Below are 13,546 nucleotides of genomic sequence, written 5' to 3'. Positions count from 1 at the left end.
AAATGGAGCAGTTGGCAACAGAGAAGAGATTACAGGATGTGCAACATTCCTTTGAATATGAATAGTCACTTGATCAAGTAATGCAAAATTCCCAGAGGAACCTACGTTTAAAGTTAGTTAGGATTCTGCTTATCCTTTGCTAGTTCTTTCACTCTAACAGGGAAGTCAGATTAAAAATAAATCTGGTGACAATACCCAAGGAAGAGATTATTGCAGAGGTCCTCCCATAATAGAGCAGGAATTCTGAAATACACATGGACCTTTGCAGTTGAATCTTCTTTATACCACACCCAAGGTCTTCTCAGACATTTGGCATTTACCATACCTCTAATAAAAAGAACAGATTCAGTTTTTAAATAGGCCATTTTTATTGAGAGTTAAGATCATAATGATTCCCCATGGTGTGCGTGATGCACCATGAAAACAAAATACAGAAGATCACTTTAGTGAATACACACTGGTTAAACAATGCTACTTTTTGGCAAAGTGCTGTATTTTGTCATTTCTCAGCTTGTATTAAACTATTAAAAGTAAGAGCCAGGTATTCTTCCATATCAAAAGAACTACTACAAATAGAGAAGTGGCTCTGAAAAGAAGCTGCCATATATGCATAGTCTGAATGTACAGTATTAATCCTAACTGAAACGTCCCTTTTGAATCTTCAAGTTTGCTGTGTAAAGTTACACCTAGAAGGCACAGTTTTGTTTAAAATGCAAATCTGTCCATTGACCAATACATATGAAAACACAGTTTCAGCAAGATTCATGAGTATCAATCAGTATCTGAGACAGTGCAAGGCCTCCACTTTTACAAGAGAAAAAACAAATACATCTTAATACAATTCAAAACCATACAAAAAGCCACACAGCTCACTATTAACACAGAAAACCGAAACAAATCTAATCGCCCAACAGCTCCAGGCACAAAGTGGGGCTAGACCAACATAAATATCCAAAACAAATTAACAAAAAGCCATTGATGCAGTACTCTATCTCACACAGTAATATGGTTTCCAATATTACAAATTGAGAAGCACAGCTTTGTGCAACAAAGCAGTTTATATCCTGAAAGATATAGGCTTTCATCACCAGAAAGTTATCTAGTAATGCAGTATAAAAAGATCAGTAACTCCCAATTCTAGGAGCAGTCTAAAGTTGCATTTACTTGCCTACTTAAAAAAAACAAAAACACACACAGACCAAGACTCTCATTTTAATACCTGGGAGCCTCATACTCTCAGCTCCATCTCCCCATTAAAAGTTAAAGGATTACTTATTCCTTCCAATACAGGGAGGTAGAGCTTCCATCTTCCTTCATTTAACTTTAAGAAAACTAAAGCTGAAGGAAAGTAGCTACTTATATAAGAAAAATAAAACAGGAGAGTATAGAATTTTCCTGAGCTAGAAAGTTGGCAGTGAGGAGAAAGAAATTTAAGTTGGACAAAAAGTTGGAGTGATAAAGGAAGATAATCTGAGGCAAGTAAAAGTATTCGCATTGGTGAATGGATGAAGGACTGGTGAAACTACAGCTACTTGCAGATAAATGAGCCAGAGTATTTGGACCACAGAAGAATTGCTGTATGAACACAGGTACCTGCTGCTGAAAAGAATATCAACAAAATCCCTATTTTGGAAACTCAGTTAAGCCAATTTTGTTTTCTTTCACTGTCCACATGAGTCTGCATTCAACAGGTCTTTAAAAAAAAGACTATTGTGCCCAGGAAAGCACCACTTGGTCTTACACATTTAACTATGTCAACATCCATTTGCCATAATCCTATCTAAACCCAGGAAGGTAGCTCATCTGCAGGGATGTAAGTGCTATTTTCTGTACATTAAGTATGCTCCACAAGGATTCCAGGTGCAGTATGTGCAAAGCTACCTACATCAAGATTAATTCACAGTTGCTGGGCTTTTGCTTCAGTGAAATTAAAACATTTGACCAAATTGAGAAACATATCATACATCTAGAATAATTATTGATCTTGCCCAATTTCAAAGGCTTCCTACCTGACTCCTTATACCAGCTTCTGTATAAGGACTACTGGAAGACATGGTTGAATGTAATAATACTTTAACACTCTAGGAACTAAATGCAGGAAAACAGTAAGTCATATGTTAAGCATGGATAGAAAGGGAAACTGAATAAACATACTTATTTCCCCCCCACCACCACCTTTCTTCTGTGGCTATCTTTCTGCTTCCTTCCCTCTGTAACCGTTTAATCTAGTTCCCTGATCGATCCATCAGGGTTCAGTATATCATGAAGCTGCTTCATAATATATGCACTCTTTGTTAACTGCTGAAATTTTACCTTCTGAGCACCTGCCTACTTCAAAAAGATCTTGCACAGTATTAAGAAAAAAGCTTCTTTCCTATTGGCCTACAGAATTTCTATTCAATCCCTCCCCCATCCCCAAACTCCCGAGACGGAACAGGAAAACAACTACTGCTGATATAACAGCATGTATAAAAATTCAGGTATCACTGCATTTAGTCCTCTAAGACTGTTTTTCAGTATGCTTTTCCCTGCCACTGACTGCCCTTTATTCCCAGTAACTTAACTCAGACTTCATTATTTTAGCTGAGACAGAATTAGGAGAACTTCTGATAGTCTTCCTTCTAGTGAGCAACTCTCAGCCTGGAAAAAGATGACAATCTAACAGCAGTTAGCAGCTCAGAAGTAGCCATCCATCTGTTAAACTTCTTTAAAGAGTGGTCAGCTACTAACAGGATTAAAAACAGTTGATCCATCCCTTTCTTCCTTAACTGGACTAGAGATTAAACAGAACATTGTAGGTTTTTTTAAATCTTTTTTCAAAGATGGAGAGGAAAAGAGGCATTAAAAGAACTCGAACTGTACCAGATAAAATACAGTTTGTCTCTCTGGATTACAGAGAGACTTAACCCATAGGTCTATTTTTCCTTTCACTCCACTGTGAGGTACTACATCTGTAACACCAATGTCATGTTGTACTGCAGAAATATTGGGGGACATTTAACCCTTTTCTGATACCCATATGAAGTATCCAACACACCTACTGACTCCACTTTTAACACAAGTGGGTACTAGGCAATGTAGATTAGATGTCCTTCTTGTAACAGCTCAGCATAGCTATGTAACATCCATTGGCAGCTATAGTATTTTCTCAGAGTGAATAATATGCTAAATATAGATAGACAAGCTGTCAAGTATGGTCATTAAAGCATACGGCTAACCTCAAATTTTCTAACTCCTTTTGATTAATGCAAAGTGTAACTGATTTTCCATCTGTTAAAAGTTTCTTTAAAATACCAGCTAAAACCCATCTATACATCATAGTTTATAAAACAACACACAAATTGTACTGATAGGCTTCCAAGACATTGACATTTAACATCACCATTTAGGACGTACAGCACAATGTAGGTGTTGTTTTGAACAAGTGTAACACTAGTTCTGATTGTGTTTGAGGAACTGATGATCAGCTTCAGATCGACCACACTTATCTACGCACAAAAACAAGAGCAACCTAAAAAAATTAAACCATAGATTAAAACCATGAGAGCCATCAGTAATTGAACTGACGCTGGCAAGGCTGGTGAACAAACAGTCCATTGTGCTTGATTTGCCGAGAGTGGCAATCCCTGGTGAGATTATGGCGACGGAAACTGTTTCTGTTGAGACAGTGTCTTTCATTATGTTCCTTTATCCAGTGGGAAGGACGAAAGCTCTTATTTTTTTCCAGAAAACTTGAACGAGTAGCAAGAGCTGCAACATAGCAGTGAACATGCTGTCCCATTTCATTTCGGGCCTCCATTCTAAAATGTAACAAGCACATACCAGTCAGCTTAAAAAAAAGAAATAAGTTATAAAGAGGGCATGAGAATATTAATGTTGACATCCAGCATTTCAAAAGGGCACCTTATACTGCTACTCTGGACAAAGACTTGGGCTGAAGTTAAGCCAAATCAGTTTAGAAAAAATATGTTGATAAGCCATGCATACTTCTGCTAGCTCACTTTTTCCTGTTAAAGGCAACACAACAGCCCTTGCACATCCAGTGTATTATGCTATTGTGCCCTTCCTCCCCCCCAAGCCCCAAAATGTAACAGGCATCAGAAATCAGATGTCATTATCACACAATTGGCTTTTAGAAGACTTAAATTTATTCACTAGACAGTTTGGTTTAAAAACCACCTTGGACATCAGTCACTCAGACTGAAAACAGGAAGTGCATTAGCAAAGATGTTTGTTTGGATTGCTAGCCATGCAAGTAAATCCAAACGATGTTCTTGCACAGGAATGGGAAAAATAGACCAGTGGTGACACCCTGGAAATAACTTAAAAGGATCTTTCGTTAACCAGACCTCTTGATTTCACGAGCAGAGTCAGCAGTTTTGGCAAATCCCTGCTCCATCATGCACTAGTAAACAAAATAGCAACCTGTGCAAGCAAGGAGCAACATGTTAAAAAAGGACTTCCCTACTCCACAGAACAATCACTGGTGTTTCCTGAAGCTTTCAAAGTGAAGACAGAAATAGCTTGGCAGATTTGAAAGATAAAGCAAATCCCAAGTCTGCATGCCACATTAGTCATGAGACCACCAGCACAGCAGCTGATTTCTTCCTCCCTCCTCTAGGGACCAGCTACTGGACTGCAACTCTGATGCCAAGGAAAGATGGCTGCAAGACCCAGGCACTTGCTCAAGCATGAGCAAGTTTCCTGGGAAGTCTGTTTTCAGCACTTTCATGCCTCTGACAAAGGACAGGAGACTTCACACAATAAGGTTAAACCAGATAAAGTCTCCGTGGGGTCTTAGAAAGGCTATAATAAGAGTTTGGCCTGCCATGCCCCAGTATGTCTTCTCAGCCTTGCTCCCAGGAAGAAAGGGCTGGTCACACATGTGACCAGCACAGGAGTGAGCACCTTTGCCCCCTTCTGCTCCACAGTATAGGGAAAACTCCTCATCAGTAAGAAACCTTGCCCCCTCCCTTTTTTTTTAAGGAATCAAAATCCACTTGCTTTTATCACCCTGGATAGCTTCAGTTGAAAGGTCTGAAGTACACAGAATCAAGAATAGCCATGCATGACATGCTAATTTTCCTGTTCACTCAGACAGGATCTCAGACTTTGCACCATAAATAAGCAAGAGACAAATGTAAACAAGTTAGCCCAAATCAGTTTGCAGTAGTTTGTAAGCATTATTCTATGCAGATTACAACAGTTAGCTTACATGCAGGTCTCCACAAATATGAGGCTACTGTTTCCTAGACACAGTGATTCCTTAACATGCTCAACAGTGCTGGTGCTGGAACTCCAAATGAAACATTACTAAGGAAAGCCAAAAGGAACTAGGAAGCCACAACCCATTTTGTTGTTAGAATGTATATTTCCTGAGCATGCCTTTGCTTCACATCATTAGCAGTTGATGATCTTCATGAGCTTCATACAGTGTGGTCGCTTATTATGGAAAAATGACTAAATTAAAAGGAGTGGGGAAGTTTATGCAACATCCTTTTGCTTTGAAAGGATTTGACAAGGAGCAAATAGAGATTTTTTCCATAGTAGGAGGGAAAGCTGATTCAAAAAGTTGATCAAGGATATTTTAACATTTTCCTTTTACTGTCAAGCACCCATCCAGCACTTGTTTGTGAAGTCATACTTTTCATTTGCCATTTTCGGTTTCCATCTTAAAGGAGAAAAGATGGAAGCTGAGATAGCAGAGTTGGTCTAAGTTAGCTAGAAGGCCATGGACTCTGAGATGTGGCATTATGGTATCTTAGCGGTTGCTTTTGGTGGTCTGGCACTGGTGAACCCCAGGTGCTGAGAGAACAGGGCTGACTAGTCTCCATCAATGTGGTCAGAAAGTCATTTTAGAGGGGCTATCTCTAAAGTGAGACTGTTGCTATACACATTCTCTGCTGTGCCCCCAGCATCTCTTGCTAAAAAGCAGAAGTGTCCTGCTAGTTGTGCTATACAGACAGGCCTCATAAGAGAAGTTAAAGGATTCAGACCTCTCAATTGACCTTTAAGTAGGTTTTCTGCACTTAGCATTTTTGGCTTGTTAAAGCAGATGTAGTCAAGCTTGATCATGTAACATCATTTGGCACAAAGGTTAGTCCTAAAACCAGTATTGTTTTGGCATAGAAGGCCAGAAGCAGTGTTGCTAGCAGACCGATCAAACAAAAAGCACTGTCCCAAAATAGTAGTACTTACTGTGCCAGTGTGCCTTAAGCAGCTTTTCTTGGCCCTACAATGTTAAATGGCCAAGCATTAAACCACTAGAGATTTCAAAACAGCTTTTTCAATTTACTTCATTTGTCTCATTGATTTTCCCAGTTTTTGTACTTTACCTCAGCTTTAGACTTAAAACTATGCCCATTTTTGTCACCCAAAACAATTCTGCCATACACAGAAGGCTAGATCCTCTGATGAAGCAACAATACCACCGAATTAAGTGTGAAGACACTTAACCACATACCAGTTCAGGATCACACCCTTAGTTTCCCAACATATGCAGATAGCTTAACTCCACTGCTTAAAATAAAGTTTTTCTAGAGAACAAGCTATACCAGCATCTCTAGTTCACATTTCACTAAGAGAAGTCAGTAAATGACTTTCCTTGTTACTCTCCACTAGAGATCAATAGTGTAAACTGGCCTATCTTTGGGCTCGACTGTGCCATACCTAACAGCCTGTAATTGTTCTGACTCCTTCAGACCCTCATTTTTAGAGAGGCTGTATACTCCCAGCTTCCATCTGATCTAAGTTAATCTGGACCCTCGATGCTTAGCACTGAAAGATGCTCTTTCCAAATAGTCAGACCTTTAACCTTAGAAAACAGGAGATTTTTTATCAGCACTATGCTTCAATATTGCATAGCAGCATACGTCTTCTGAGAAGAAAAGCATTCATTTCTTTGGGCTAGCAAATTTAAATACAGCAAGGAGCTGATTAGAGAAGTCAATAGGGAGAGAACAACTTCAGTCACTGGAACAGCTTCACCGCTATACTGTCAGTGAGCTTTGTCATACAGAAAACAATAACTTTAATTGTTTCTAAGGGTAAGCACTAGAGGGAGATAAAGTCAGTCAACTAACCAGGATTCACAAACATTTAAATACGTGGGCAAGGGTGGAGTCTTGATGGCAAAGACCCCTGTATTTATACACATACTATGCTTGTATAAATGTATATACCATATACTTAACATCAAGAAAGCAGTGAATGACAAATATGAGTCTGCAGTCATTCCGTACAGCTGGCTCTTTAGGACCCAAAACTTAACAGCATAATTTCTGCAAACTTCTTTCACTAAGGTCAAAGTTAATTTTTACCCTGTAAGCACTAAGTTCTGGAATCTTTGTTTGGTTTGTTTTACAAACTACATGCGTCAAACTCCATCCTGTCCTGACTTATCAGTAGGTTAGTTTTTCATCTGAAACTCCATCAGAATGGGGAAAGTAATATCTTTCCCCTCAGACAACTAAAAGGGTATTCATTAGTCTAGTGTTTATGAAAATTAAAGGTAGCTATGGAGGGTCCAGAGTGCTTTCAAATCTACATTATCAGCTACACTATTAGGCCCCATAAGTATCTATTAAAATGTCAGAATAGCACATCCAGCTGTTTTCTAGCAGTCATCTTGTGTAACATTTCTCTAAGGCAGCATAAAGCTCTGACCACCTTACCCCAACTTATGAAGTATTCATGCTTTATTCACTTGCCCTGAAATAAGCTGGAAAATTCAGTATTAAGTGTCTGAGTAAACAAGTAGAAACCAGATATTTTTAGTGACAGAGCTCCTTGGCAAGCAGTATTTGCTCAGCAAGAGAAATCAGACATACCTGGGACTACCTGGACTGTGAAACTCCTCATTTCCACAGCTAGTCTCGTTAAGGCTGTGACAGGTATTATGGACAGCATACACTGACATGCTGGGATGCTCTATCAGGAGGTTCTCCATAGGACTGGTTTCCACTTTGATAGTGGTTAATCCACCTGCAGTAAAACATGGAGGAGGGGTAATAAACCAGCTCTCCTCCATTGGACATGAATCAAACTGGATGAAACAGGACTCATTAGCCTCTGGCAAGTGTTCCAAGGGAGCTGGTAAACAAGAGAAGACCGGTGAGCTGTCTGCAGCTGATGTTTCAGTGATGTCCGCTTCCTCCGTGGAGCAATTAGTGCAAGTGTCTGCTGGAGGTGGCCATTAGTCAGTTGAAAGGAAGCCATGGACGTTGGTGATTGCAGGCGATGGAAAACAACAAGGTCATATGTAGTCAGACACAGGATACAAAAAAACAAAGAAACAGAAATAAACCACTATCAGCATGTACACAATTTTTTTTTTCCCCCCACAAGCAAGGGGAGGGGAAAGGGAGTTCCCTGACAACCCATGTTAGACATGTAAAACAACTGTTATCAGTAAAGCAATACAATTGTGTAATAAGTCAAATGTTTTATCTGTACAAGCGGTTCTGCTGAAGCCCAAGTGTCAAGCTTCTAAACATGACATCATTTTTCTGATGAGTTCACATGTTTGGTAGGTTTGTTTGGAAAACACCCTACACTTAGCCTGAACAAAAACAACGTGGATTAAAGTTCCTTCTGAGTTACTGGGATCTTTATATAGAAGTATGACAAATAGAACTACAGCAGGAAGTAGGCAGAGCTTATATTTGACAGACATCTTACTTATAAAATCAACCAGAATCCATTCTTCATCTTCTTTCTCACTGAACTCAGGCTCCTGGCTGGACAAGCCATCAATCTCTCCCATGAACATGCTGTTTAACCTCTGGAACATTACTAAGGCAGGAACAAGACTTTGGCTTGTAGATATTTATATCCAAGGTTCAAGGCACAGCTCACACTATTAGCAGAGTGGCATAAACTTGAGATTAAAGTGCATAGATGCATATCAGCTTAGGTACAGGACATGCAGAGTCATGATGGGCAAACAGTTCATATGAAACCTGCAAAAAAGATGACAGGGTCTTAATGACAAAGCAACAGATAACATTGCTATGGAACAAGCTGAAGGAAAAAAACACACCATCAAAAAACCCAGCAGCTTATCATTAGTCCAGTTTGAGGTACCAGCAAAAATATTTCCTAACAGAAAATGCAGCTTCACTGGCCCCCACCATGCTCTCCCAGCTAGATACCCACAGGAAAAACCTGGGTCTCCTCAGAGCTTCCTCCTAGATCCTCTTCGCCATGCAAAGGTCTGTTTTGTTCTTGACTCCACCCTACCATGCCTATGAGGGAAGACACTGAAACAGAGATGCTGTGCCTACACTGACTGAGGTCTTCCAGACAGCTTGTTACCCCATACCTCTCAATTCTTCCTCCAGAGGAGGCGGAGAGATGCGATGAGCAAGTGCATTGACTGAAGCAGGAAACTGCATATTCTCTGTGCACACCTCAGTCCACATAAACGCACCTCTCCCTCAGACTCCTCTGAAGGCTCCCCATGGTGCCCAAGGCAGCACTTCTCCTTTCACACACAATCCAGAGCCACTACCTACCAGTCAGTAGGAAAGAACATACTGTCTTCAGGTTCAAAGTGCATTGCATAGTTACCAGTGGGAGTTTTTTCCACTGCAAATGTTTAACTAATCTTGTATAGTAATTCTAAGCAACTTGAGGAAAGAGTAGCTTCTGTATATTCAGTTAAAAGCAACATCAATTTCTCAATAGTACACTTCTCTAAACCTACATTTAATGACAATCACCATGGGCCTGAACTCTATTTACATTTGGGAGTTAAGGCCAAAAATCCTTTAACTGCTCAGAAGTTGAACATTCAGCCTTCTCAAATCACCATACTTACACTCCCCAAATATGTTGGTATTGAACTAATAAATAGAAGCCATTAAATAGCTGAATAAATGATTTAAATGCTATATATGAGTAACATTTAGTGATTCAACTACAAATTAATTTCATCACAATAGTATTTGTATTTCCATAGTATGTTTGGATTACTAGAGATTAAATATCCATTCCAATCATTAAAGAGGGAAAAAGATATTTGCGTAAAGGTAAGAATGTCTCCATTCAGACAGAGAAAGCAAGATACACTATACTAAAGAAAAACATTCAAACAATCAGCCATTAAAAAAAGATACTCTCCAAACACAACATTATTGATGTCCATTATAACCTGCATCCTATAATGCCGAGCCCATACTAAAGAGTCATTTTCACCTCCTATGTCATCTTAAGCCCAGGACATCAGACCCCATTACCTACTTGTTAAGCATAGGAATGAGCAACTGCTTCCTCCAGTACAGGCCCTGATATAGACACTCATCTAGCTACCTTCTTATTGGAAAGGCACAGGAAGATAGGATTAGAAATCAAAATAGTCTTCATGAGTCAAAAGTGACATGAAAAGGTGTAGTGTAATTTAAGAAGTTAGGTACTCTAATTCTTCTTAGACAGAAACAATCAGCCACAAGAAAATACAAGACTAGGAACACTTGGCTCAACTGCAGTTGTTATAAAAGGCCATTATGGATAACATTTTGAATGCATGTCAACAATATTGTATTGTTGCATAAAAACCGAATGTCATAACAGGATATATTTTAGAGTCAGTTTGTTCTGCCCCATTTAGTACTGCTGAACTCAGCTTGAGTTTGTATCTAGTTTTTAGTACCATGCCTGACAAAAATAAAACATCCAGATAGATCTGATCATTCTTGTAGCTTGCTTCTAGAAGTCTAAGACTATACGAGAAGAGATTAGAAAAAAAATGGAAAAGCTTGACAGAAGGAAGGAGAGAAATGACAGCTGCAGTCAAGTACATGGAAGAGGAGGCAAACAGGTGTTCATTCCCTTCTTTTACATCTGCAGTAGGTAGACGTGGCAGCAATGCAATGGTTTTTATTTACTGTTAGGTTCAGTTTTCAGTGGTTAGCAGGAAAGTCTTTTAACCATTAAGGCTGCTAAGCCCTGGACAGGTTATCTAAGGAAATGTAGAATTTCTACTTAGAGTTTGCACTAAGCATCTTCTTGAAAAGGTTTAAATACTTAAAACACAGACAGAACTTGCCATGGATAAGGAAATAGGACTCTAAATGATAGCTTGCAGTCTGTAGTTTCTCCAATTATCTTCCGCATCTATCCACAATACTCTTCTGGCACAAAGCCTGGAGACAAAAAAAAAAGAAGACTTGTCTCCAGCTTAACTAGCAAGCCATAGTGTAGTTGTAGACTGCAGTCACAGCCCAGCATGATGGTCAGTACCAGCACTTTTCTTGTACTCCTACTTCCACATGCATCTTTTGCCCCTCTTGTAGGCCTAGACTGAAAGTTCCCTAAGGTGGTGGCTGTCTTTTTGTTCAAGTATGGAGCTGAGCAAAGTGGGAGATCCCAAACCTATATTAAGACTCTACAGACATTACAGCAACATAAAATAATTAACCTCTAACAAGCAAATATGACAGGTCAGTTTCTGGAGAACATAGGTACAATATCAATGCTAAACAAACTACAGCTGTTGACTTAAAGATATTTTTCCAACAGAAGGGACAGATTAAAAGCAAGTCATCTCATCTCTCTCCCCCCACCGCAGAAGGACCCCTCCAAATCTGAATAATTTAGGAACTCCTGACATCCCTTTGGAGTAGGGCACCTAAACATGCCACACTCTCACATTATTGCACAAGCCAGATGGAGACCGAGAGGTAAGTAACGCGATTGTCAAGAGCCCCTGCCAGACTAGGGCAGTGAGACACAGCTCAGAAGAAAGCTGCTCCAATACACAGGTACTGTCTTAACTGCCAGGACCGACAGAGAGCCGGAAGGCGGCCACCGAGGACAGCCCCTGCCGGCAGCTTGCACGCGGCAGGGCTCTGCCCGAGCTGGCCTCTCCCGAGGCCCCGGCTCAGGAACTGCCGCCAGCGAGCGGCCCCGCGATCACCACCAGGAGGCTCCAGAGAGCAAGTCCCACGGCAGCTGCCGGGACTGCTGCCCTGCGGCGGGGCGCCCCGCCGGGGCACAGCGGCGGGGCGCAGGCAGGCAGCCGGCGGCCTGCCCCCTCCCCGGGGGGCGCGGGGGACACACCGACACCCAGCCCGGCTGGCGCTGCGCGTTACCAGGCGGTCAGGGACCTCCGGGGCCGGCCGGGAAAAGCGGGCAGGGCAAGACCCCGAGACGGAGCGTTTTCGGGCGAGGCGGAAGCCGGGGGGGATGCCGCGAGGCGGCGGGGGGCTCCAGCCCTGCCCCGCGCTCACGGCGCCGCAGGGCGCCCCTCGGAGGGGCCGCGGCAGGCAGCGAGCTGCACGCCAGCCCGGCCCAGCCGGGCGCCGGCGCCCCACGACAGCAAGAGGGAGCGGGGCCCAGGGAAGGCTCGGGCTGCCAGCAGAGCTGAACCCCGCGTTGCCCCGCTTCTCCCCCGGGGCCGGGCCGCCCAGCCGGCGGGCGGCCGCGCTCCCGGGGCCCACCGCGGCCGGCGGCAAGCCCACACCGCGGGCCGCCGCGCTCCTCGCCCGGCGGAGGGGCCGCCGGCGGCGACAAAGGGGGCACCCGCGGCCGGGCCGGGCCGCCTAGGGAAGGCGGGCAGCCAGGGCGCTCCCTCCGCGCCACAACAGCCCTCCCCGCCCCGCGGGAGCCACGACCGCGGGGGGAACCGCGGCGGCCGGGCACCCCCACTCACCGTCCCGAGGAGCCGGCGGACGGCTCGGCTCGGCTCGGCTCGGCTCGGCTCGGCTCGGCTCGGCTCGGCTCGGCTCGGCTCGGCTCGGCTCGGCTCGGCTCGGCTCCCCCCCGCGCCGCGGCCGCACCGACTCCGCGCCCCGCGGAGCCCTTTGTTGTTATAGCCGCGGCGCACAGCTGACGGGCCCGGCGGCCCGCCCCGCTGCCCCGCCGCCAATGGGCGCCGAGCGGACGACGGCGCCGCCTCGCCATTGGCTGTCGCTAACGCACGTGACCGGCCGCCGGGGCGGGGCCGGGGCGCGCAGGGCCCGGGGGCGAGGCGGGGGGTGACGGACGGGCCGGCGGCGGCGGCGCCCTGAGGTGATGGCGGCGGCGGCGGCGGCGGCCGCCAGCTGCGGAGAGTCACAGCTGGGGACCGCTGCCGCTTGGGAGCCGCCGTGCGCGGTGAGGCGGCGCTGCGGGGGGCTCCCGTGCGCCCGGCGCGCCGCGGAGGTGCGGAGTGGCGCAGTTGGTTGGAGCGGAGCTGCTGCCCCCGCGGTCCCCGCCGGAGGCCCTCGCAGGACAGGCCCTGTGCCCGGCCGGTACCGCCTGCCTGGGCGCGGGGGGAGCCTGGGACAAACGCGCTGAGTTTCGAACACAGTAAAAAGGGGGGAAAAGAAAAAATCTGTTGAGGTGGTAGTGACACGCACCTCGATCACGGAGAGGTAAGAAGGAGTCAGTTAAACGTGCCAAGTCTGAACCGTTAGGCTGAAGAGCCTTAGCTGTCTTGTACAGTTTCCAAGCCAAATACGTGAGGGCTGAAAATGCTGAAGCCCCAGAAAGCTTGTGAATTAGGTCAGCTACCGAGCCCGTCCCCAGCCCCTCGTTATTTTTCTTCTTGGGGAAAACACCCAGA

At 44.3% G+C, this 13,546-nt stretch overlaps 1 protein-coding gene across 10 annotated transcripts; it reads right to left on the bottom strand.

Moving 5' to 3' along the window:
• Positions 1-344: 344 nt before the first annotated feature.
• Positions 345-12,876, bottom strand: TP53INP1 (tumor protein p53 inducible nuclear protein 1). Of its 10 annotated transcripts, XM_068933005.1 has the most exons (6): positions 12,653-12,781; positions 11,048-11,144; positions 8,680-8,960; positions 7,830-8,178; positions 6,199-6,232; positions 345-3,800 (listed from the first exon to the last, which is right to left on the bottom strand). In XM_068933005.1, the coding sequence occupies exons 3-6, from the start codon at positions 8,789-8,791 to the stop codon at positions 3,783-3,785; spliced, it is 513 nt and encodes a 170-aa protein (XP_068789106.1). In that variant the 5' UTR covers positions 8,792-8,960; positions 11,048-11,144; positions 12,653-12,781; the 3' UTR covers positions 345-3,782. The 10 variants fall into 10 exon arrangements, with proteins under 10 accessions (XP_068789106.1, XP_068789100.1, XP_068789107.1 ...); XM_068932999.1 differs by lacking the exon at positions 6,199-6,232 and having other exon boundaries at positions 12,653-12,876; XM_068933006.1 differs by lacking the exon at positions 11,048-11,144 and having other exon boundaries at positions 7,830-7,983; positions 12,653-12,868.
• Positions 12,877-13,546: the final 670 nt, after the last annotated feature.

This window comes from Struthio camelus, chromosome 2 (genome assembly GCF_040807025.1).
Source record: "Struthio camelus isolate bStrCam1 chromosome 2, bStrCam1.hap1, whole genome shotgun sequence".
Classification (NCBI taxonomy): Eukaryota; Metazoa; Chordata; class Aves; order Struthioniformes; family Struthionidae; genus Struthio; species Struthio camelus.
Note: the sequence above shows the minus strand (reverse complement) of the source record. Positions and strands in the feature narration are given on the sequence as shown.

Coding starts and splice junctions, on each gene's coding strand:
- TP53INP1 (XM_068932997.1), bottom strand. CDS start 8,791: ATGTTCCAGAGGTTAAACAGCATGTTCATGGGAGAGATTGATGGCTTG. Junction 8,182..8,679: donor GATTCTGGTTGATTTTATAA/GTAAGATGTCTG, acceptor GGCCACCTCCAG/CAGACACTTGCACTAATTGC. Junction 3,801..7,829: donor CACAGTCCAGGTAGTCCCAG/GTATGTCTGATT, acceptor GTTACATTTTAG/AATGGAGGCCCGAAATGAAA.